Here is a 24,006-nt window from a genome sequence, read left to right as displayed (position 1 = left end):
GAAAACGGGGAGGAAGCCGCCGCTGACCGACACGGCAGGTGGGACAGAGCCCAGGACTGGCACCAGCGAGCTTCCACGGTGCATCCCCAACGTCTGCAGCCCAGCCAACGTGCAGGGAGGTGAGGTCTGTGCGCTGAAGGCTGGACACACTAGCGCACGGGGGCGGGGCTGCCGAGGGGCGTGGCCGCTCGCGCCAGCGGCACACCAGCTCTGCCATTGGCCAGGCTCCTGCGAGGAAGCCCCAGAAACCCTGTCCTCACTGGCTAGTCCCTGCCTGAGTCACCCTGGAGACCCCAGCGCCCTGAGGCCCCGTGGCTGCCGTTGGAAGGCGTTGGCCACTCTCCTCCTCGCTTCCTGCCGTTGAGTTGGGTTCGCTGCTTGAGGATCACGTGTTGCTCCTGCAGGCCCATGGGGAGGCTCAGCGGAGTTGCAGAGCCCCAAACCTGAACTGTTGCCAAGACCTTGAACCATATATTCTTGTGGTGACAGTGGCCTTAGGGGAAAAAATTCTCTCTCCGGGGTGACTAGGTCAGAGCGGCGCAAGCCTTCTTAAATAATGCAACTGACCTATGTGGTGGCCTTTGGAGGGACCACGGGTAACTTTCAAACCCTGTCATGGGAAGGGGGTGGATTACAGAATGGATGTTAAATTGGGTGACATTTGTAGTTACACCCATAAATACTGAGTTCGAGCTGCCAACTAGGCAGATACCTTCTCTTTAGGTCAGGCTGAGGATTTTTAGCCAGCTTCTCTGCAAGAGGGAAGCAGACATGTTTCCTGCTCTTGTGAGTGGTATCTGTGAGACCCTAGTAGTCGTTTTAGTAAAGCCTGCAGCCAAGTCACTGACTCAGCCTCTCCACCCAGCTCACAGATTCCTGTCACCACCAGAGAAGCCTAGGGGTTACTACCATCCAGGACATAACCTGTTTTCCTTCTGTTCCTTTCTTTTCCCTATCAAAACCCTCTCATTCATCTCTTATGGTAAAACCACGTACCCCTCACTGCCCACCGCTTCTCACTAGATAGGGGGAAAACTAATTAACAAAATTACTTTTAAATCATTTTGATGTCATTGGAGAAGTCACTTAATAGTTAGGTGTGCTGTTAGGTTCAACGGATTAAACAAAGGATTATTGCCCTGAGTTCCCTCCCTAATGCAGACATTCTGACTGGTAAGGTTAAGTAGGGTGTGTGAGCTGCATAAGGCTCCAATATTTGTCTGTTAATGCGGCAAATATTTTTGGTGGTCCTGATCTGGAACCCTGAGATATTAGGTTGAATCTATATGTGGGCTCCCCAGAGTTGCTGGGCATTGTGGGATTGGGGGGGGGGGTTGTTTCTTGAAGCCAAAACCTCTGTAATGAAATAGATACCAACTGGGGTGGTAAGAAAGGTGGGGGAACTCTTAAACCCTACTTTAAAATAGGCTAAACCTATATGTGAATGTTCACATTCATAGTAGTGGTAACTAGAGAAGACTTACCGCAGTCCTCAGCGACCCAGAGGAAAAGAGGGCGTGACATCATTGGATAGTTACTTCTGATCTCAGGGACACATGTGGACTCAGAAGAAAATCACTTCTTCCTTTCTCCTCAATTAGCACCCTGTCTCTGTAAGGGGCCTGGAAAATAGAGATGATATTGAAGGTAACTAAAAAGCAGTCCAGATGTAATTTTAAGGGCTGTTAAGAATTTGGGATCCAATCTTGAGACTGAATACCCTTCGGTATGCAAGGTCTGGCTGGAGAGGGGTATCAGAGTTGCTGGAGTCCTGGGTGGAGGGTGTTATGTGATATTCATTGTTAAGCAGGTAGTCACTGTAAATGGCATCTCCATGGTCTGCTTAGATGTTCTTCCTAATCGGAAGGATACTGGATGTATGATCAGTTGTACGTCCATGTTCTAAAATGGAAAAGTCTTGTTTGGTGATTTGCTTCTTTCGTCTCTTAGCTCTTCCCTCCGTGTTATCATCACTGAAGTGCCTAAAGTTAGCATGAGCTGTTTGTTCCACACTGAAAACCTGCCTTCTGTGGTGCTGGGCTGGGTGGTAAAGAGTGCTGGATTCTGGTGGGAACCTGCAGTTGAATTCCTAAGTATCCTAAGTTCTGTCCCTTCCTCCGACTGTGAGATCATCTGATGAGGCCAAAAGCCTCTGAAACCCAAATTAGAGCTGGCAAGAGGGAGCTTGCTGAGGTATCAGCCCTGCCAGAGACGGGAAAATGGGGCAGGGACTTGAAGAACTGGTGGTGGGGTGGAGCAAGCTTTCTTCCCCAGCTTCTGGGTGCTGGTTGGGGCCTTTGCTCTCTCTTGAAAAGAGGACCCGGTGCTGCCTCTTTGGAGCAGAGTGCTGAAAGACAAAAGGCTGGTTGTTCCCATGTCGCACGAGGATGCACACTGTTGAAAGTGTCAGTTCCTCTGTTGATGGTAACTGGAAGAACTTTTGGGGTGACTTTGAAGGAGCCAGAGAATAGGTTAGAAAACACACGAAGAGAAATTTCTCGTCCCTCGGGATAAGGCAAGAGGGAAAGGGAATTAATTACTTCTATTTACTGGACCTGTGGGCCTTGCCTTTTTGGATAGGCACAGGATCCTCTTCTTCTTAGCTTTCTACTTAGGCAGAAACTCTGTGAAAGATAAGTTAACATTGAGGAAAGGGCACAAACTTAGAAGAAAGAGAAGGCTGTGGCAGAAGCAAGAAAACCAGAAGCAAAACCTCCTTCCCTCTGTGTGTTTCCTTCTTTCTTCCCTCCTTTCCTTCCTAAAAACACGGAGTGTCTACTGCATGCCAAGTTCTAGCTAGGTACTGAGGATAGAAGATGAGAAAGACTCATTCCTGGCTCCAGAAGAGCTCATACGTAGTGGGGAGATAATGTCATGGCTGACTGTAGGGCGTGGGGGTGAGAAGTGGCCTTCTGAGGACTGCCTTTTCTGTGTATGTAAGGAGGGGGCTAAGAAAACAAGAGACCCCTAGAGTGGGTTCTGAAGTTACCTTTGTAATTGCTACAGGGCTGAGGGTGGAGGACCAGGCGACACACATATACAGAGGATTCATACTGTCCTTGTGGCTTCTCTTTGGATGGTAGCTGGGGTGGTGGTAAGAGGGGCCGAATGGGAGTCTGAAGTGAATCAGGGATACCATGCTTCCTGTGTCCCCCGTGCCACACTCAGAGGCACAGTGGCAGGGGTAATGTTATCAGCTCTCCCCTCGCTGAAGTACCTGTGTGCTGCTGTGAGTTGTCCGGCTGCAATTCACCTTGAGTCCTTCCTTGGTCATCACGCTATGTGCACAAGGGAGAGCAAGGAAGTTGAGAGATCTGAAAAATACAAAACGAGGAAGAAAGAAGAAACACCCTTATCCCAAAATAACAGTGGCAAAACTGAAGAAAAACATTTTGGTGTCCTGTTTTTAGGTCCCGGATGTCCAGGAAGCCCAAGGACCAGAGAGCAAATAATGCTCTGATTGGAGAATCTTTGACGTTTAAGGGCAGGTTAAGGGCCTCTGCTGAGGCTGGGGGAGAAACAGAACAAAAAGCTCCTAGGTTTTCACCCTTTGATGAGAGAACCTCTGTGGGGGGAAGTGCTTTTGTGCAGGGATTTAAAAACTTCCATATTCTTAACAGGTGCAAGGTACAGAGAGTTCCCAGAATGTAGGTCTCCTGAGAAGTCGTGTTTGTTGTAAATCTAGGTTTGCTTTGCAAATCAGGCATTGAAGAGTAGCTGTGAGTTTCCAGAGTTTGGGGATGTCACCAGATTGGTAGGTCCTACCTGGACCTGGGAGACCTTTCCTACATGGTTTATTTTGAAAGTATTCACCGCTGTTAAAGCTAATTGGAGGAGGGACTTAAGGTTGCCTGGCCACAGCCTGAAAGAACCTGGAATTAAGGCAGCATCTGGATAGATACTCCAACCCATAGACACAAAGCCAGGTGAAGGGCATTGACTCTTAGTGCTGTCATTTGGCCAGATGTTTTCAAGAGTGTTTGGGGTACTAAGATCCAGTAATGACGGCCAGTGCTTTAAGTTGGGTAGATATCTTTACTAAACCACAGTGCCATATTTTTCTCAGTTTGACATGGGCCATTGAAAGCTTTCACAAGATTGCCACAGTCCTTGGACAGCATTTGATTGCCACTGATCTAGCTCAGCTCTACAGCCTTAGCAACAAGGGCAAGTCAATAGCTTCCCCATCTTTGCTTTGAGCAGATGGCCAAGAAAGGAGTTCTGCATCATCAGGAATATGGCCTGAAACTTTGCGGAGGTTCTGAAATTTCTAGCTTATGGATTGCTTAGGGGTTCTCACCCTGCTTCCCCCATAGGAGGTATTTCTCTATGGCTATTGAGCAAATTTCCCAGCGTCTTAATCTTTTATAAAGTTTGGAAGTTTGTTTTCTGGCTCTCATATTTCCCTTTTGGTATGTGTATTGCATTTTCTCAGATGATTTTGGCTCTTCTTCCAACTGACTTTCAGCTGTTCTTTGCGAAAAAGGCCAGACAATTGACTACATTGAAAAAAGAAACAAAACTAAACAAAACCCCCAAAACCTGTGTGTTTTACCACTTCTGGCATCTGGGTTTGTTTTGTTTTCCTTTAAATGGTGGTTAGTTTCTGTACCCAAAGGCCTGTACTTCTAACGGCATACTTTATGGTATCCTTGCCTGGGAATAATGTGTGATGGGCTACAATCTGTAGTCTCTCATGGTCCCCTCATGCTTGTTTACTTTTTAAAAACCCTTGTTGAGGGGCGCCTGGGTGGCTGAGTCGGTTAAGCATCCGACTTCAGGTCATGATCTCACTGTTCATGGATTCAAGCCCCACATCGGGCTCTGTGCCGACAGCTTGGAGCCTGGAGCCTGCTTCGGATTCTGTGTCTCCCTCTCTCTCTGCCCCTCCCCTGCTCACACACACTCTCTCTCTCTCAAAAATAAATAAAACATTTACAAAAATTAAAAAATAAAAACCTTGTTGAAAGGGCTTGCCATTGAATTCCCCTTGGGTAGCCAGGAAGGACCCCAATTTCAAAACTGAAAATATTAGATGTGAAGATGTTTTGAACAAGGAACAAAAAGCCTGTATTCTAGTGCTGGCACTGCCATTATTATCCATGTGAACTCTGGCAAATCTCCAGATTTCTTTGGGTTGCGGTTTCCTCATAGGTAAAATTGGGATATTAATACCTACCTTACAGGGTTGTTATGAGGATTAAATGTGCTCTGTAAGCTGTTGTGCTATACAAATATTTGCGAATTTTTGTTATGATTTAAGAGCCATTTGAACGTATTCCATGACCACATAGCAGACATGCTAATATTTGTGCTATCTGATCAAGGGTTTTCATGGTCATATACTGCATATTTAAATTGCTGGAACAAAATTTTATGTTTCTGTATAAATGTTTTTGTGTGGAGAGGGCCCATAGTTTTCACTGGTTTTCTAAAGGGGGTCCATTATCCCAAAAAGGTAAAAGTGCTTTAGAATTGAAAAAGTGAGATTCAGTAATGGAAATAAATAATGGAAATAAATGTATTGCTTCCATAACACCCCCCCCCCCCCAGTTAACACATCTGCAATAGAAGTTGCAATGCTTTTTGGATAGCGAAATTGCTAATGTGGCCTAGTACAGAACATTTGAAATTGGGACAGAAAATCTTGGCCATATGGTCATGGTAGCCATTAGGTTATCCAATTGCCTGCCGTGTGAAGGTGGAGGTAAAACGAACTATTAGCTATGTGGCCCTGAGAAAGTCACCTTACCTCGTGGAATCTGTTACCTCATTTGTAAAGTGAAGGATTTGACTTAAAGATTTCCAAAGTTCCTAGTCTGAATTCTCTAGGGAAGTGAGATCAAAGCTGGACTTGGATGGAGCCCTTTGCGGCAGAAATGAATGGGGCTTTGTGTAAGAGGAGAAAGGAGGAGTGTCAGGGAGACGAGGAGGGGCAGAGCATGCAAGGAGCCCCATTCTTGATAAAGCTGGGAAGCAAGCCTGCTGAAGGGAAGAGCCAGAGTAAGGGGGGCAGAAAGAGAGCTGGTGGGCTACTCCTGAAGATCCAAGACTCTGGTGGACCAGAGACTCAACCTCCACATTTCACCCTGGGTCTGACTTGCCAGAACACAGGTGATCCTCAGTGAGCAAATCCTCTGCACTCACAGAACTTGCAGTTCTCTCAGGAGCAAATGCCTGGAGTCTTCCCTCTTCCCACATCAGGTGGTTTGGCTGCTTCAGGAAAATGCTGCCCTCCAAATGCCTCAAGACACAAGTAAGTCCTAGGGGTAGAAAGGCTGTTGGAGGATTAAGAGAACCGCATATCTGTACTGTAGGGTGTACTGGAATCCTCACCCCCACAAGAGGAATTTTAGGGGAAAGATCCTTATTTTTCTAAATCACTATGATACATTATTGTTAACTATAAGCGAGTCCATACCTTATATTAGGTTCACAATTTGTGGGTGTTGTGTGTGTGTGTGTGTGTGTGTGTGTGTGTGTGTGTGTGTAGCATGTTGGCATGTTTTAAAAAGTAGGTTGAGGCTATCTTGTGTGTAGATTGACTAGCTCATCATATGGTAGGTTTATACTGAAGTGTCAGAGAAACTCCCAGATTGTTCTCCAAAGTGGTGGTACCATTTTACATTCCTACTACCAGTGTATGAGCGTTATCCTCACCTACACTTGAGATAGTCTTTTAAATTTTATCTATCATAGGTTTAGAGATATCTCATTGTGCATTAAATTTGCAATTCCCTAATGACTAGTGATGTTGAGCATCTTTTCTTGTGTTTATTTACCATTCACATATTTTCTTTGGTGAAGTGTCTACAAGTCTGTTCTCCTCTCCATCTTTTTTTTTTGTTATTTTTTTAAGTTTATTTATTTAGTTTAAGGTTTATTTATTTACTTTGAGACAGTATTCTCATACTCTCATGAAAATGGGGGAGGGGCAGAAAGAGAGGGAGAGAGAGAATCCCAAGCAGGCTCCCCACTGACTGCGTGGGGCTCAATCTTATGAACTGTGAGATCATGACCTAAGCTGAAATCGAGTTGGGTGCTTAATCTACTGGGCCACCCAGGCACCTCCATCTTCTATTATTTTTAAGAGTTCTTTTTGTATGTTAGATATAAGTCCTTTATTAAATACATCATATGCAAATATGTTCTCCCAGTATGTGACTTGTCCTTTCATTTAATAGTGTCTTTTAAAAGAGCAAAATTTACTTTCTTTCTTGAAAATATATAAACTTTAATAAAAATGGGGGAGCCTGGGTGGCTCAGTCAGTTAAGCATCTGACTCTTGATTTCAACTCAGGTCACGATCTCATGGTTCATGAGTTCAAGCCTCACATCCAGCTCTGAGCTAACAGTGCAGATTTCTTTCTCTTTCCTTCTCTCTCTACCCCTCTTCCCCCTTTTTCTCTCTCTCTCTTAAAAATAAACTTTAAAAATTGGCAAAATTTATAATTTTGATAAAGTACAGTCTATCAGTTTGTTCTTTTATGGATTGTGTTTTGGTGTAGTGTCCAAAAAATTGTTGTCTAACTCAGGGTCACAGAGGATTTCTTCTGTTTTCATCTAGAAGTTTTATAGTTTTAGATTTTATATACAGTCATATGATCCACTTTGAGTTAGGTTATAATTTGTATATGGAACTTCAAAGTATGGCTCAAAGATTTTGTTTGTTTTGCATATTATATCCAATTGTTCCAACACCATTTATTGAGAAGACTATTGTTTCTACACTGCTTTTCAACTTTGTCAAAGATCATTTTCCCACATATGTGTAGTTTATTTCTGAACTTTCTATTGTCTTCCACTGATTAATTGTTGATTAAAAAAAATTAATGCTTATTTATTTTTGAGAGACAGCATGAGTGAGGGAGGGGCAGAAAGAGAGGGAGACATAGAATCCGAAGCAGGCTCCAGGCTCTGAGCTGTCAGCACAGAGCCCCACGCAGGGCTCGAATCCACAAACACTGAGATCATGACCTGAGCCAAAGTTGGACGCTTAACCAACTGAGCCATCCAGGCGCCTCTAATTGTTGCCTTTTATGTCAATGCCACACTATTTTGATAACTGTAGCTTTATAGTAAGTCTTGAAATCACATAGTATTTATTAGTTTTCTGATTTCTTTTTTAAAGTTGTTTTGGCTATTATTCTAGGTCCTTTGCTTTTCCACATGAATTTTAGAATATACTTGTCAAAAATGCTTGCTGGGATTTTTATTAGGATTATGTTGAATCTATACCTTAACTTTAGGAGAATCGCCATTTTACTACTGAGTCTTCTGAATTATAAAACATGGAATAGCTCTCTATTTGGATTTTCTTTAATTTCTTTCAGCAACATTGTGTGGTTTCAGTTACAGGTTTTACACATCATTTGTCAGATTTATCCTAAGTAGTTCATATTTTTTAGTGTTGGTACTAATAGTACTTTTTAAAATTTCAATTTCTAATTGTTTGTTGCTCATATTTACAAATACAACTGAGCTTTGCGTATTGATCTTGTATTTTGCAAATTTGCTAAACTCACTTATTCTAATAGTTTTTTGAAGATGGCATCAGATTTTCTATAGAGGCAACCTTATCCTCTGTGAATGGACAGTTTTATTCCTTTTCCAATATGGATGCTTTTCTTTTTCCTGTCTTATTTGACTAGTTAGAACCTCCAGTACATGCTTTGCAAGTGTATGTATAATCCTTTTTTTTTTTTTTTTACATTTATTTATTTTTGAGAGACAGAGAGAGACAGAGCACAAGTTGGGGAGAGACAGAGAGAGAATGAGACACAGAATCTGAAGGAGGCTCCAGGCTCCGAGCTGTCAGCACAGAGCCCAATACAGGGCTCGAACTCACTAACCGTGAGATCATGACCTGAGCCGAAGTCAGAAACTTAACCGATTGAGCCACTCAGGCACCCCCAATCTGTGTGTGGCAGGCACTAAAATAAAATGTACATTTTTGGCCTGACAAAGAGTTTACGTGTATAGTATATCTTACAGGGACAACACAAGTTCAATAATATGAGTTCTAATTGTAATAGTTACAGATGTCTCCACGATAATTATGTGACTAGATAGTTAACATTTCCTTTCCCATTTAAATCCAGTCTGGGTTGGAGTTCTCACTTGAGGAAGTCAACAAGAAGTGTTCTGTGTTTGTCATTTCCCATGACTGTTTCCCCACCATGTGGGTGTCCCAGGCCTGACGGGGAGACCGGTTGGTGGGGAGGTGGGTGGGTCCCTGCTGGCTCAGGCTTCTCCCAGGCAGGCCTTTCTTCCCCTGGCACCCCTCACCTCGTGCTGGCCACAGACCCTTGGTGCCCCTCTCAGTATAGACATGGGTCCCCAGCCCCCTGGGTGGCCCCCTGTGTGCCCTTGTCATTATGAAGGAGGAAAAAATACTTTTACAACCTATTTCCTCTCTGGAAATTCAAGGTGTTTTTCAGAAGTTTCCTTGTTCACGACAAGGGGATTTCAATCCTTAAGGAGCGACTTGATGGCTGTCGGCCAGTCTGGAGCAGCCTCAGGAAAGTGACTGAGCCCTATTTGAGCTGGCTCACTTTCATATTTCCCAGGAGAGGAAATAATTATACGTTTCTCTATTCAAGGACCAGAAGTGTAGAAGTGATCTCTGCATGCTGTGCTGGGGATAGGTGGCTCAATTCTTATGAGGGTTTTTACTTTTTTTCCTTTTTTAGGTTCTGAAATTGCCCCCCCCCACCCCCTTCCCTCTATTCCATTGGGTTGGGAAGCCATTGCTGACACATGGATCGGACAAAGTACAATTTAGCCACTGTTACGGGTTCAGTTGATATGTTGAAGATCTAACCTCGGGTATCTCAGAATGTGAGTATATTTGGAAATAAGATCTTTGTAGATGTAAGGAGTTAAGATGGGGTCACACCAGAATAGGGTGGGCCCTTTATCCAATAGAATTGGTGTCTTTATAAGAGGAGGAGAGACACAGAGACGCAGACACAGGAGAGAACGCCATGTGATGACGAGGCAGACATTGGTACTCTGTAGCTGCAGGACAAGGACCTCCAAGGACCAGAAGTTAGGAACTGGCAAGGAGGGAGTCTCCGTTGCAGGTTTCAGAGGGAGCATGGCTCTGCTGACACCTTCATGTTAGACTTCTAGCCTTCAAGGTCATAAGACTATAAAGTTCTGTTGTAAGCCCCCTGACTTGTGGTACTTTGCTACCCTAGGAAACTACAGTAGTCAATAGTAGGAAACAGCCCTAGGAAGCAAATGTAGCTATTGTCACAAAACCTTTAACTAGATTGCTCTGGTATTCGGTCTTGCAGTCATAATCTGCCCTGTAACTGCTTAGAGAGATCATCTATTCAGATCTTCTGGTGAAAAGTATTACTGTAGCTCTAGTAAATAGTCAACGTATGGACATGATTTAGGAGCTGAGAGGTCCATTTCGAGTTTAGTGAGGCTGAAGGAAAGCTAACAGAGTAGCTGGGGACCTGGGAAGTCACTGTCTGGATTTGGCTGGGGGCCAGGAGGGGCTTCCTTGTGGGACCCTATGTGGCTGCTCTGTAGAGTTCATGGATTCTGAGAAGGAAGCCCAAGAAAGGAATTTGAAGGTTACCTGGTATCATTGACTGTCCTGTGTCATGTGGAGAAAACAAAATCTGCCTTAAGCTCTTTACCCAAGGGCCGGCTGGTAAATAGTAGAGACAGGCCTGGAGTCCTAAGCATCCTCAGATGCGGGTCGGTGTTCATGCCCCAGCTCTGGACTCCTTTGTAGGCCTGTCAAAACATGGTGCAAAGTCATAAAGAAACTCTGAGAAAGCTCCACACTGACTTCTCAGAACTAGTAAGGGCCGCAGACTGGGCTTTGGGGACAGGTCCATCAATTTGTTGGAGCCTCAAGTAACTTCTGAAGGCAATGGTAACATCACAGACTTGAGGCTCATGTATCAGATAATAGCGTTTAGATCCTACCTCTGTGGTTACAGACCAAGTAATGTTAGGAGGCATTACTGAAACTCTCTCAGCCAGAATTTACCTCTAAAAGCTAGGTAATTGTAAGCCTGCAGGATTGACGAAGGGTCAGATAAGGGACTTTTTGCAAGGGCGTGGGCCAGAATAGGTGCCCACCAAAAGGAGATGTCTTTCTTCCTCATTTTGTTCCTTTCAAGTTCTCGTCTGGGTCTGAAAATTTTAACCTGATATAATAAAAATGAGTATAGCAACAAAATACAGTTGCTACCTTTACTGCTATGACTACTACCATAAAATAGATAAGAGTTACCGAGTAGATGCCAGACAATGTCTCATAATGGCTTTACATGGATTATTAATCAGCATAACCCCAGGATATAGTTACAATTGTTAACCCCACTCTATAGATGACAAAACTGAGGCTTACATAAATTAAGAAACCTTCCCAGGCTCACAGAGCCAGATAGTGATGGAGGTGGGCCGAGACAGGCGTGGCTAATAGGAAAAATCAAAATGAGCATCATTTAGTCTCCTGTATCCATCAGGAAACTAGAGGAGAGTCATGTTGCAAGGCAGGAGGACCAGAGGCTGTTTACATCTGATTCTTTACAGTTACCAAAGTCTGTCCATTTATTGCATTTGCTGAGTCCTCGGCAGCTTTAAACGACTTGTGGCTTTCAAATGAGAGCCAGTAGGTGAAGTGTAGCCCAGATAAGATAACCCAGTAATTTGAGATAATATGTAAAATGTTAATGTTTTCAAGGAGTAGTGGCTGTTGTACTCAGATCCATGACCAGACAGACAATATGGTTTATACATCTACATGATGGTGGAATCCAACTTGTAAGATCTCTACCTCAGGATTGTCCCGGCTATTTGAACACACTCAACGATAAGGAGCCCTTAAGGAAGCCCTCCTTACCTTTAGGGAATGCTAACTAAAGATTCTGCCCATTGGTGGATTAAAAGCCTAAATATGAATAAGCAAAACTTTTAAAACATCAGAAGAAAATTAAGAAAAATATCTTTATGACCTAGGGGCAGGGAATTATTTCTTGAGCAAAATCACAAAGGAAAAAGTTGATATATCCAATTACATTCAATTTTTAAAACTCCCGGGGCACCTGGGTGGCTCAGTTCGTTAAGCCTCTGACTCCTAATTTTGGCTCAGGTCATGGTCTCACAGTTCACAAGTTCGAGCCCGTGTCCAGCTCTGCACTGACAGCGTGGAGCTTGCTTGGGGTTTCTTTCTCCCTCTCTCTGTCCCTACCTGTTCTCTCTCTCTCTCTCAAAAAATAAATAAATAACGATTAAAATTTTAAAACTACTATTTCCCAAAGAGATCATAAAAGTGTCCAACATGTATATATATGTATAAAAGAAGGAAACAACAAAATAAAAATATAAAAAATGAAAGACTTTTAAAAGAAGTTTAGGGAAGAAAGCTGAATGGCTAATTAACATATGGAAATTTGCTCAATCTCAATTGTAAACAAGAGAAATACAAATTAAAACTTTGATTTTTAACTTGTTGTATTAGTTTGTTAGGGTTGCCATAACGAAGTACCATAGGCTAGGTGGCTTAAACAACAGAGATTTATTTCTCTCTTTTTTAAAAAATGTTTATTCATTTTTGAGAGAGAGAGAGATACAGAGTATGAGCAAGGGAGTGGGAGAGAGAGGGAAACACGGAATCTGAAGCAGCTCCAGGCTCTGAGCTGTCAGCACAGAGCCTGATGGGGGAGGGGGGCAGGGCTTGAACCCACAAACCCAGAGATCGTGATCTGAGCCGAAGTCAGATACTTAACCAACTGAGCCACCCAGGTGCCCTTTTCTCTCTTTTTTTAAACTACTGAATTCCGGTTAGTTAACATACAGTGTAATATTAGTTTCATGTGTACAATATGATGACAGAGCTTTATCTCTGCACAGTTCTGGAGGCTAGAAATCCAACCCCAGGTGGTGGCAGCATCGATTTTTTCCGAGGGTCTTTCTCCTGGGCTCGCAGATGGCCGTCTTCTCCCTGTGTCTTCACATGGTCCTCCTCTGTGCATGCTTGTGTCCTAATCTCTACTTAGAAAGACACCAGTCCTATCGGATTAGGGCCCATCTTAATGACCTAATTTAACCACAAATACCTCTTTTTCTTTTTATTTTTTTTAATGTTTATTTATTTTTGAGAGAGACAGAGACAGAATGCTAGTGGGGGAGGGGCAGAGAGAGAGGGAGACACAGAATCCGAAGCAGGCTCCAGGCTCCGAGCTGTCAAGACAGAGCTTGACATGGGGCTCGAACTCACGAACTGTGAGATCACGACCTGAGCCGAAGTCGGACGCTCAACCGACTGAGCCACCCAGGCACCCCAACCACAAATACCTCTTTAAAGACCCTACCTCCAGATCAGTCACATTCTGAGGCACTGAGATTTTGGACTTCACATATGAATTTTGGGGAGACACAGCTTAGCCCACAACACTCATCATATTAGCAATATTTTAAAAGCTGATAATACAAAGGTAGTGAAGGATGTGGAACAACAGAAAATATTGTCTACTGCTGAAGAGAAATGAGATTTTGCATTAAAACCGAAGACGCAAATACCCTCTTACCAGCTATTCTATTCCTAGAGATGTACTCTCAAAAACCTGGACCTGGGTGACTGAGAAGACACGCATACAATTATACCAGCACAAGAAACCCTGGAAATAATCCAAATGTTCATCATCGGCCAGAGAATAAAGTATGTTTACACAATGGGATTCTCTCTGGGTGGTGAAATGAATGAGCGAGAGCTATACATGTATATGTAAATGAGTCTTGCAAACAGAAGACGATAGACAATGTAGAATAAAGATAGGCAAACTGCAGAAGAATATTTCTAGTCTTCTCATTTTTATAAAGTTCAAAAACAGAAAATAAACAGAATGATTTTTAGGGATATATACATATGGCATAAAACTAATATTTAGAAAGAGAGAACAATGAGCCCCAAATTCGGGATAATACTTAGCTCTGAGGCAGGAAAGAGACAAGAAGGTGGTCGAGAAGGATTATAGGGGGCTTCAACTATTTTGAAAATAGCTTATTTATTAAGCTCGCTGGTGGATAAACAAGTGTTCACTATATTATGGTTGGGTTTTTTTTTTTTTTTTACATGAAGTAAATGTCACACAATTTAAAAAAAAAACTAGAAAACCTACAAAAATTGAAGCAAATGTGAATGGGGTCTAGATACTGTGGACAGTGAAACAAAAATAAGTCTTTAACGGGAACTTTGTTTTTGGTCAACCTTCTAGTAGTTAGTGATGGAAAGGAGAATGGAATACTTGAAACTTTGCTTACTGCTCATAGAGAAAAGGCAAGTAAGTCAGTGACCAACTAGAATGAAGCAGTTGGTTGGGGATCAAGACCAGAGGGGTGCTTGGGTGGCTCAGTCGGTTGAGCATCTGACTTTGGCTCAGGTCATGATCTCATGATCTGTGAGTTCGAGCCCCATGTCGGGCTCTGTGCTGACAGCTCAGAGCCTGGAGCCTGCTTCGGATTCTGTGTCTCATTCTCTCTCTGCCCCTCCCCCGCTCACACTCTGTCTCTCTGTCTGTCTGTCTCTCTCTCAAAAATAAACATTTAAAAAAAAAAAAAGGCCAGAACAGTTTGGGGGCACCTGGCTGGTCAGTTGGTGGACCATGCCACTCTCGATCTTGGGGTTGTATGATGGGGAGAATACTTTAAAATTTTTTTTAACATTTATTTTTGAGACAGGGAGAGACAGAGCATGAACAGGGGACAGTCAGAGAGAGAGGGAGACACAGAATCTGAAACAGGCTCCAGGCTCTGAGCTGTCAGCACAGAGCCCGACGTGGGGCTCGAACTCACGGACCGCGAGATCATGACCTGAGCTGAAGTCAGACACTTAACCGACTAAGCCACACAGGCGCCCCATGGGGAGAATACTTTTTTAAAAAGTCTAAAAAAGACTGGAACAGTTTGTTTCTTAGCCTGTGAGAAAGGTACAAGCTGCTCCATGTTACCTGCTGTGTTCATCAAGTTAATAAGTCATCTCAACTACTTGATTTGAGTTACCATAATCAATTGGTATCATAATGTAAATGCACCTACATGGCTGAAAGTTTGAAAGACTATTTGATCTAAGGAAATTGAAATGACGTTAATGACAATGAACATAACTCGAATTAAGCAATGACAGTTGTATTAAGACAAGCACCAAAGGAAAGAATACAATAACTCCCTTAGAGTGGAATTAAAAAGTTAATACTAGCTTCTCACCTGGTTCCTTTTTAGGCAAAAATAGGAACAATTAAGGTAAATTCTCAAAAGGAGAAAAGGGATCGATCTAAAAACATTATTCTTAACCTCAAATGGACTTAAAAATCTGTTAAAAAAGACAAGATACGTGAGCACATAGAAAAAACACCCAGTTAAATAGCAGTTCGACTGTGACTAATTTCAGCAAACATTCGACTACCAATGTGCCAGTCCTATGCATGGTTTCTGGGGTATGGAGGTGAGACGCAGAGTCTCCTTCAAACAGATCTGTGGGAGAGGCAGACAGGCAAGCAAACGTTTTGAATACCATATGAGAAGCGCTATCATAGCAGAGGGCACGACCCAACCTGGAGAGGTCAGGGAAGGCTTTCAGGTGGAGCATCTGCTTGAACTGAGTCTTCTTCTTCTTTTTTTAAAGTGTCTATTCATTTATTTTAAGGAAGAGAGAGAGAGTGCGTACAAGCACAAGTTGGGGAGGGGCAGGGAGAGAGGGAGAGAGAGAATCCCAAGCAGGCTCCACGCTGTCAGTTCAGAGCCTGATGCAGGGCTCCATCTCATGAACTGTGAGAGTGATCATGACCAGAGTCAAAATCAAGAGTCAGATGTTCAGCTGACTGAGCCACCCAGGCGCCCCTGAACTGAGTCTTAAATAATGAAGAGAACTTATGAAGGCAGATGGCAGCTGGGCTCATCGGGTAGAGAGAACAGCATCAACAAAGACATGAGGTGAGTGAATATGTGCTTTCAGGGAGCAGAGAGTACAGGGACTGAAGTCACAGGCATGGGGGTAATAGCTGGAAATAAGGCTGAAGATAGAGGTAGGGAGAGGCCAGACCGTGAGGACTCTTGTACTCCAGGCAAAGGAGTTGGGCTTCATCTAAAGGCAATGAGGCACCACATTAGGCTTTAAGTCGGGGAGTGATGTGATCAGGTGTGTTTCTTAGCTCCTGGGAGAAGTGGGTAGGGCAGGCTGACTGGAGGTGTGGGGCACTGACCAGGGCAGCCCCGAGAAGCAGGCACAAAGAGATCAAATTGAATCCCTGGAGGTGAGTCAGAAGGGGAACTTCAGAAAAACTCTGGGAACAGCAGCCTTTCAAAGGTGGGCAAAAGCAGAAGAGAGTAGCCAGAAGGAGATACACACAAATTTGCTTAAATCTCTTGAGTAACTTACTTCCTCATGATAATTCACGTCCAAGCTGCTTCAGCTAAGAAACAAGCTTTCCAGTATATTTTATAAACACCTTGGGCCACAGGCAACTGAAAACATTGTTTTGGGAAAAGATCATAAGCTATGGGGTCAAGAACAGGGTTTGAGTAATCACTCAGCCAAGTGCTGGCATCTCAAAGCGCTGAGTCTCAATGTCATTAGCTGTAAAATGAGCATTCGATTGATGTGATTTTTAGGATTAAATAAGTATGCTATTTGTAAATATGACTAGAAGTACTCCGCACATGGAATACATAACGTGTACATAAACGGGATGCATCTCTGGCATGAGAGGAGAAAGCCCAATAAGCTGAAGACTCTTAAAAGGTAACCACAGGGGCACCTGGATGGCTCAGTCGGTTAAGAGTCCGGCTTCAGCCCAGGTCATGATCTCACGGTCCGTGAGATTCAAGCCTCGCGCCAGGCTCTCTGCTGTCAGCACAGACCCCGCTTCAGGTCCTCTATCCCCTTCTCTCCCTCTGCCCCTTCCCTACTTACACGCTTTCTCTCTCTCTCTCTCTCTCTCAAAAATAATAAATTTAAAAAAAAAAATTTTTAAAGGTAACCACAGATTAGACAGTTATCTGGAGGGAGAAGCAAATAATAGGAAGAATCTAGGCACTCCTCTTCAGGAAAAAAAAAAAGGAAACTGATAAGGAAATTGATAAAACTAACCTTGATTTTCATTTGTTAGCTTGATAAACATTTAACTGTGATAATACTAATATTCTGCAATTATCTCAATGTGGATAAGGAATTCATTTTTAAGTTGTTCCATGTGTTTTTCATTAGCCATCTTCCAAAGGTTTCAAATGTAAATATAGACTTAATAAGTTTTAGCAAACTCAGCAATTTTCAGCATTTAACATGGGAAACTTAATCCAAGGAAATTATTTCAGTAATAATAACCAAAATTTACTGAGCCGTATTATGTCCTTTGTGCTTTCTATGTTCTCTCCCTAATCCTCACAAAATACAGGTAAGATAAGATTAATAGATTAGAGTGGGCTCAGAGGATTTTACTCACGTGGCCAAGGTCACGCCAGTAGAAAGTGGCAGAGTAGGATTGTGAACCCAAGTTTGAGAGACTCCAAAAATTCGCTGCCATGCCTTCCCTTCACTCTGTGAAGGAAGATCACGGAAAAGGGGCCTTTGACCAAACCTGGGCAGTCATAGAGGGCTTTTGCGAGGATGTGATGTTTGAACAGAGTCCCAGGAATCTTGAAAGCAGGTGGGGGCAGGGTGCAGAATATGAAAGGAACGGGAAACAGGAAGCTTGCAGAGAATAGCTTTATGATTTACAAAGTATTTTCACATGCAAGTTCCCATTCTATCTTCAGGAAAGAATGTTCATTTTTCCCACTTAATAGATAAAAACAAGTCATATCGGAGGTGCAGTGACTTGCTCAAGGACCCAGAAAAAGTAAATTTCAGGACTAGAGGTCAAAGTCAGCTCTTGTGATGCCAGATCCTGGACTTCTGCTCTAGTGCTGTCACAGATATAAAGAAAAAACCTTCACTACATATTTTCCATTATAACTTCATTTCTGATTTTATCTGAAATGTTACCAGATTTTGTCAGTACTCCGCTTACTTCTTTCATTTTATCTGATCATGTAGGCTTGCTCAAACTAACTTTCAATGAACCAGGGCATAAACTGAAAAAAAACTTCAATACCCACAAAAAAAGAAATTGTGTTGATGTTTTATATTCCCATCCAGTTCTGGGCTTTGAAACCGCATCTTTATCCAACTGTGATGTTAAGGGATATATAATTTTGCATATTGTTAATTTCTTTGAATGCTCCAACAGGAACATGCTTTTGTGTTGCTCCAGTCTTTTTGATGATGGTTTTCCATGACTGTATTTTTTTCTGTAAAGGAGACAAGGCCGTTCCCACACCATTGGACATTCAGACTGGTTCTTCACTGGTTTTCCAAGGCTAGTGGACCATGAGGGTCCTGTAGGATTTCTCACTACCCCAAGCCTTCCCACTAGAGCTTTCTTTCACTGCCTTCACATCTCGTCCATCCCATTCTAGGGGGATGGGTATTGGATATGTGTCAACTGGGACCTCATTCAGGGTTCTTTACTCAGATAATTGCATGCCTTTTCCACTTTTACCAAGTCAGGCTCTAGTCCCTAAATTCCCTAGGTCTTTGTTACGTAAATCACCTCAAAACCCATTTTGGAACAAAGTATGGTATAAATAAAGAGAGTGAATAGACTTCCTGGGAGGATAAGGATTCTGCTTCCAAATGATCCAACACTACTGTGCAAAACGAGTGATTTCCTGCTTATAACAATTGCATGTGTTAATCTGTTAGGTGCTGGTATAAACAGTAAGGTGTATAGTTTAACCCAAGGCCTGGGAACAAAGGTCTCTTTCTCTTTTACTTTAGAAAAGGTGATGGATTCAGAAGAAATAGCTTTGAGGGAGGCACTGTAGGGAAGCGGTTTTAAGCACACAGGATAATGAGCCAGTTGGATCTGGATTCTTCTCCCAACCCTGCTTTTAATGGCTGTGAGCCCCTGGGCAAGTTGTTTATTCTCTATGAACCATAGTTTCTACATCCTTAACTTCCTTAGAGGATTGTTTAGGGATTAAATAAGACCCAGTATATAGTGAAGGTGGAGTAAACATTAATATTATCCTTGGGATGGTTTCTCTGGAATTACAATTTCAAAACTTTTAATACAAGATAATAACACACACAAAATAACGACACAACTGGAGTGATCAGAGTTTCCACTGAAGGGTTGTTTTTCACTTTTTCCCAGTGTGATTTTCAGAATCAGGAAGAATATCAGGCCTCTAACTGTGGATACAGCCTGCAGCTATGGGCTTAAATGAATGAATGAATGACTGGAGTGTAGTCTTGGGTAAATAATTTAATTTCCCTGTATCTCACTTCCTCTTCTGTAGAATACTGATTCATGGAAAACTAATGGTTTTGGAAAATCCTCTAGATAGAGGCTGGGTTTGCAGCCGTGCTTATGTTGCCCTATGAATATGAAAGTGCTAGCAGCATAATTCCTCAAATCCCACGTCCTGTTTGGTGGCATTTACCCACCGATGGAATATTTGTGTGTTCGTGTCACAAAAGCCCTTGGAAGAGCCATTTTCATTGGGATCTAACTTGCAGTGAGCTGGCACATTGGCAGGACATAATGCAGGTGTGCTTCGCTTTAGAGAAGACCACATGCCCACTAATTTGCAGATTGGCCTGAAGAATCAGAGGGAATGATCCAGGCAGAGATTCCAGACACCTCTCTGCTTGCAAGTTGGGCTTTGGCAGGAATGGTTTCTACTTCCTGGTTGCATGATTCATGCTTGTCCCATCAAAAAAGGACATTCTAAAGGAGAACAGTGATCAATTAAGAAAGAAAATATTATGGGGCGCCTGAATGGCTCAGTTAAGTGTCTGACTTTTTTTTTTAACATTTATTTATTTATTTGAGAGAGAGAGAAAGAACAGGCACAGGAGGGGCAGAGAGAGAGGGAGACACAGAATCCGAAGCAGACTCCAGGCTCTGAGCTGTCAGCACAGAGCCCGACGTGGGACTCAAACCCATGAACCATGAGATCATGGCCTGAGCCGAAGTCGAACGCTCAACCAACTGAACCACTCAGGCGCCCCATCCCACTCTTGATTTTTACACAGGTCATGATCTCATGGTTCATAAGTTCGAGCCTCATGTGGGGATCTGCAATGACATTGCATAACCTGCTTGGGATTCTCTCTTTCTCTCTGCCCCTCCCCAACTAGTGTTCATGATCTCTCTCCCTCCCTCTCTCTCTCTCTGTCAAAATAAATGAACTTAAAAAACGGGGGGGGGGGGGCACCTGGGTGGCTCAGTCAGTTAAGCGTCCAACTTCAGCTCGGGTCACGATCTCGCAGTTCATGAGTTTGAGCCCCACGTGGGGCTCTGTGCTGACAGCTGGGGGCCTGGAGCCTGCTTCAGATTCTGCGTCTCCCTCTCTCCCTGCCCCTTGCCTGCTCACACACTCTCTCTCTCTCTCTCAAAAATAAACATTAAAAACAAAAACAAAACAAAAAGGGAAAGAAAATATTAATTACTAACAAAAGGAAACATTCACTCGTCTTATCTCTAAGGATTTGGAAATAATGGTACTTATTATTGAAAAGCAAGGATAATGGAAAATACTTAATAGTAGACTGACTTGCTTTAAGAATTAACATTCTGCGTGTAAAGTGCAATGCAATCCACACATGCACACAATGCCTGACACACAACAGACTTGGTGAATTATAATGAACTGAGCGAATGGAGATGAAGAAAGGAAAGAGAGAAGGAAGGAAGAAATTAGCCAAGAGCTGGGCCTTAGGAAACAAGGTACGATTCATCGTTTCAATGACCCTAGGCAAGTATCTTAACCTGAGCCTCAGTTTCTCATCTGGTAAAAAGAAGCAATGTCCACCTCACTGGTTTGTTGTGAGAAACCGAATAATGCAGTTAGAGAGAGATGTGGTTAAAAGCACCTGACAGTCATAAGACCTGGATTGTAGCTCAGGTTCAATTCCACACAATATAATTCACTCAAATATTTACTGAGCACTTATTATTTGCCTGGCATTGTATTCCAGGTGCTGGAATTGGATAAAAATTAATAAGACAGCTAGGTTTGTCCCTTGTATAGGGCAACTGGGATGGAAGCAGACCCAGATTCTGAATCAGAGCACTTTTATTTTACCTACATTCAAAAGAGGTCCCCCCAAAGTCCCTGAGTCATGCCAGTCTTTGCCCTCAAGAAACTCATAGTCTCTTAAGGGACACAAACCTGTAAACCAAAAATTCCACAGCAGCATGCTAAACACAGCAATGGTGGTATATAAAATATGTACGGAGGGAATAAGGAACGGCTGAGGAACTGTAGAGGGGGAGTCCGGTAAAGGGTCCTGAAGCGGATGCTGTCTCGCTGAATTATGGAAAACAAACAGGAGTTCCTACAGAGAGAAAAAGAAAGGACATTTTAGATAACAGGAAGCATTACATGCAAAGCCAAATAAATAGGAAGTTGCTAGTTCCAGGTTCTGCCATTAACTGACTTTATTTACCTTTATGGAATTTCCCCAAGTCCCTCCAGCTTCCAGTTTTCTCATATTAGAAAATGAAGTTTGGGGGAGGGGGGGAAGAGGCAACATAGATTTTCTGTAAGGGGCTTTCTAACCGGTACCTCCCCACTGAAGCAGAGAGAAAAGGGTAGCGTTGGAAACATCACGTGATATTTTTAGGGTATGAGCTAGAGGCCCCATCTTTTGTGACAAAAGATGATCGTCTGCAGTCGTCCAGAAAGTTTTGCGTAATTCACCCACTTCACCAGTATTTATGGCATTGATTGAGCCAGGCTGTATGCTAGTACGGAGGCCACCATCCAGCAGAGGGAGACGTGTAATAAGTACACGAATACCATGGAAACCATATTGGTCGGCTCATGGCGGGTGCGTGGAAGCAGTAAAATAGAAGAACCTAGGGCATGTCCCTGTGCAGGGTGACAGGATTTAGCTCCTACCAAAAAGGAACTTCCTGCTTCCTCATCCTGTTTCACCTTCTCCAACAGGCCGCTAGCATTTTCCACCACCACAAATTCTCCCTGGGCAGGGCGACCAGGCGTCCTCTCTTCACCTGCAACCTTTTCCAGGCCTGTGTAAGGGGCTCCAGGCACGCAGAGTGGATGCAGGTCCCAAGACTGACCGGAGGGTCACACCCAAGCACCCACTGCAGGGGCCCCAGCGGCGGCGGGCAGGGGTGACTTGGAAGGCGGGCTGTCCCCTGGCTCCAGGGGTTGGGCTCTAGGCCGGCTGGGCGGGACTCGGGCTGCCAGTATAAGACAGGAGCGCCACTGTCCTGGCCAGAGTGCTGAAGCTGGCGCCCCAGCCAGGACCGCGAGGCAGCCGGCCCTGAACTTGCAACTCTCGACCCACAGTGACTGAAGAAGAAGGAAAGGTCTGATTTCGATTACTTCGTTTATTTAGTACCAAGGAATGGAAGGCGGGCAGGTTTGTGGGTGGAGGAGAGCTCGGCTTGGATTGGCCAGGGGCCAATCGCAGGCCCGCTGGTACCCCTCGGGGGGCCCCCGGTAGCGGTCTACACTCAGCAGCTTCTCTCTCGCGCAGGAGGGCCGCCTGCCACCACTCTCAGCCTCAGCCTCGGAGGATGCGGCTCCTCGGGAGACTCCGCGCCTCCACTCCGGAGCCCGCTTTCTCCAACGTGCTCACGCCGGACCGCATCCCCAAGTTCTGCATCCCGCCGCGGCTGCCCGCGTCCTACGCGCCCGAGTCTCCGCCTCCGGCCGCCGCTCTGCCCCGGCGCTGCGCAGCCGAGCCGGACCTGTGGCCCAGAGGAGCCGACGACAGCGCGGGGCACACGGACTGGGACCCGCGCTCGCAGGCAGCCCTATCGCTGCCGCACCTGCCCCGCGCGCTCACCGCCTACGGCTTCTGCGCGCTGCTCGAGAGCCCGCACACCCGCCGCAAGGAGTCGCTCTTCCTCGGGGGCCCTGCAGCCGCCCCGCTGGTGCCCCAGGACTCGGCTCCTGCCTCCGCCCCCGCGCTCCCCGCGGGCCCTGGCCCCACCCGGGACGCGCCCGCCCCGCCGGCCCGCGCCCGCCGCCTCCTGCGCGCCCCCGAACGGCTGCTGAGCCGCGCGCTGTGGGCCCGGACGAGCCGAGGCCTGGTCCGCGCCCCCTCCGTGTCCAGCGGGGACGGTGACGAGGACGAGGAGCGCGGCGCCGTCTCGGACCCCCCTTCCCAGGCCCCCTCCGCGTCCCCGCCGCCGCCGCCCTGCCCCGGCCCGCGTCCCGAGCGCCTGGAGGCCGAGGGCACCGTGGCCCTGGGCCGCGCCGGGGGCGCCCTGCGCCTGGCCGCCGAGTACAGTCGGGCCAGCGGGCGGCTCCGCGTCCGGCTGCTGGGCACCGAGGGCCTGGCCGCGGGAGCCGCCGAGCCCCCCGCCGTCGGCTGCCGCGTCAGCTTCGTCCTGCGGCCGCCGGGCCAGCCGCGCTCGCAGCGCAGCGCCGTGGTCCGGCGGAGCCGCAAGGCCGCCTTCCACCAGGACGTGTGCTTGGACGGGCTCTCGGAGGAGCAGGTGCGCCGCCTGGCCGTGCGCGTCAAGGCCGAGCAGCGGGGTCGCGGCCTGGAGCGGGGCCGCCCGCTGGGCCAGGGCGAGCTGCTGCTGGGCTCCCTGCTGCTGCCCTGAGGGCGCCCGGGGCTCAGACCGCCCCCTCGGGGCGCCCTCGGACCGCTGGCAACTCGGACACCGAAAGCCGCTTCGGACAAAATAAATGTTATTTATTCATTTTTCAATTTATGTTCTTGCTTTATTGACATTTTAGTTCCTAGGTATCTGTTTTTGTCACTGTTTATTGGTAGTGAAGGAAAAATTAAGGATGCTTTTCTCTATTCATAGCTTACCGTCCTTTTTTCCTAGACCATTTTTGCATTCAAAGGCAAAAAGGTGAGCTTGTGGCTGGAAGGGAGAAAAAGGAACTATACCCAATCTGCCTCGATTATCCTCCTTGTTTTTTATGTCAATACTAAGGGTC

The 24,006-nt window shown here is 45.2% G+C and overlaps 1 protein-coding gene across 1 annotated transcript; it reads left to right on the top strand.

Moving 5' to 3' along the window:
* The first annotated feature begins 226 nt into the window (after positions 1-226).
* Positions 227-23,767, top strand: C2CD4B (C2 calcium dependent domain containing 4B). The gene is given in 6 exon segments (XM_049613730.1): positions 227-596; positions 1,461-1,647; positions 9,693-9,840; positions 13,578-13,690; positions 17,812-22,510; positions 22,512-23,767. Coding segments are annotated over 2 exon segments (1,209 nt in total). The 5' UTR covers positions 227-596; positions 1,461-1,647; positions 9,693-9,840; positions 13,578-13,690; positions 17,812-22,450; the 3' UTR covers positions 23,661-23,767.
* Positions 23,768-24,006: the final 239 nt, after the last annotated feature.

The sequence above is a fragment of the Panthera uncia genome (assembly GCF_023721935.1).
Source record: "Panthera uncia isolate 11264 chromosome B3 unlocalized genomic scaffold, Puncia_PCG_1.0 HiC_scaffold_1, whole genome shotgun sequence".
In the NCBI taxonomy this organism is placed as follows: Eukaryota; Metazoa; Chordata; class Mammalia; order Carnivora; family Felidae; genus Panthera; species Panthera uncia.
The sequence above is the reverse complement of the archived record's forward strand: the minus strand, read 5'-3'. Positions and strand labels throughout refer to the sequence as shown.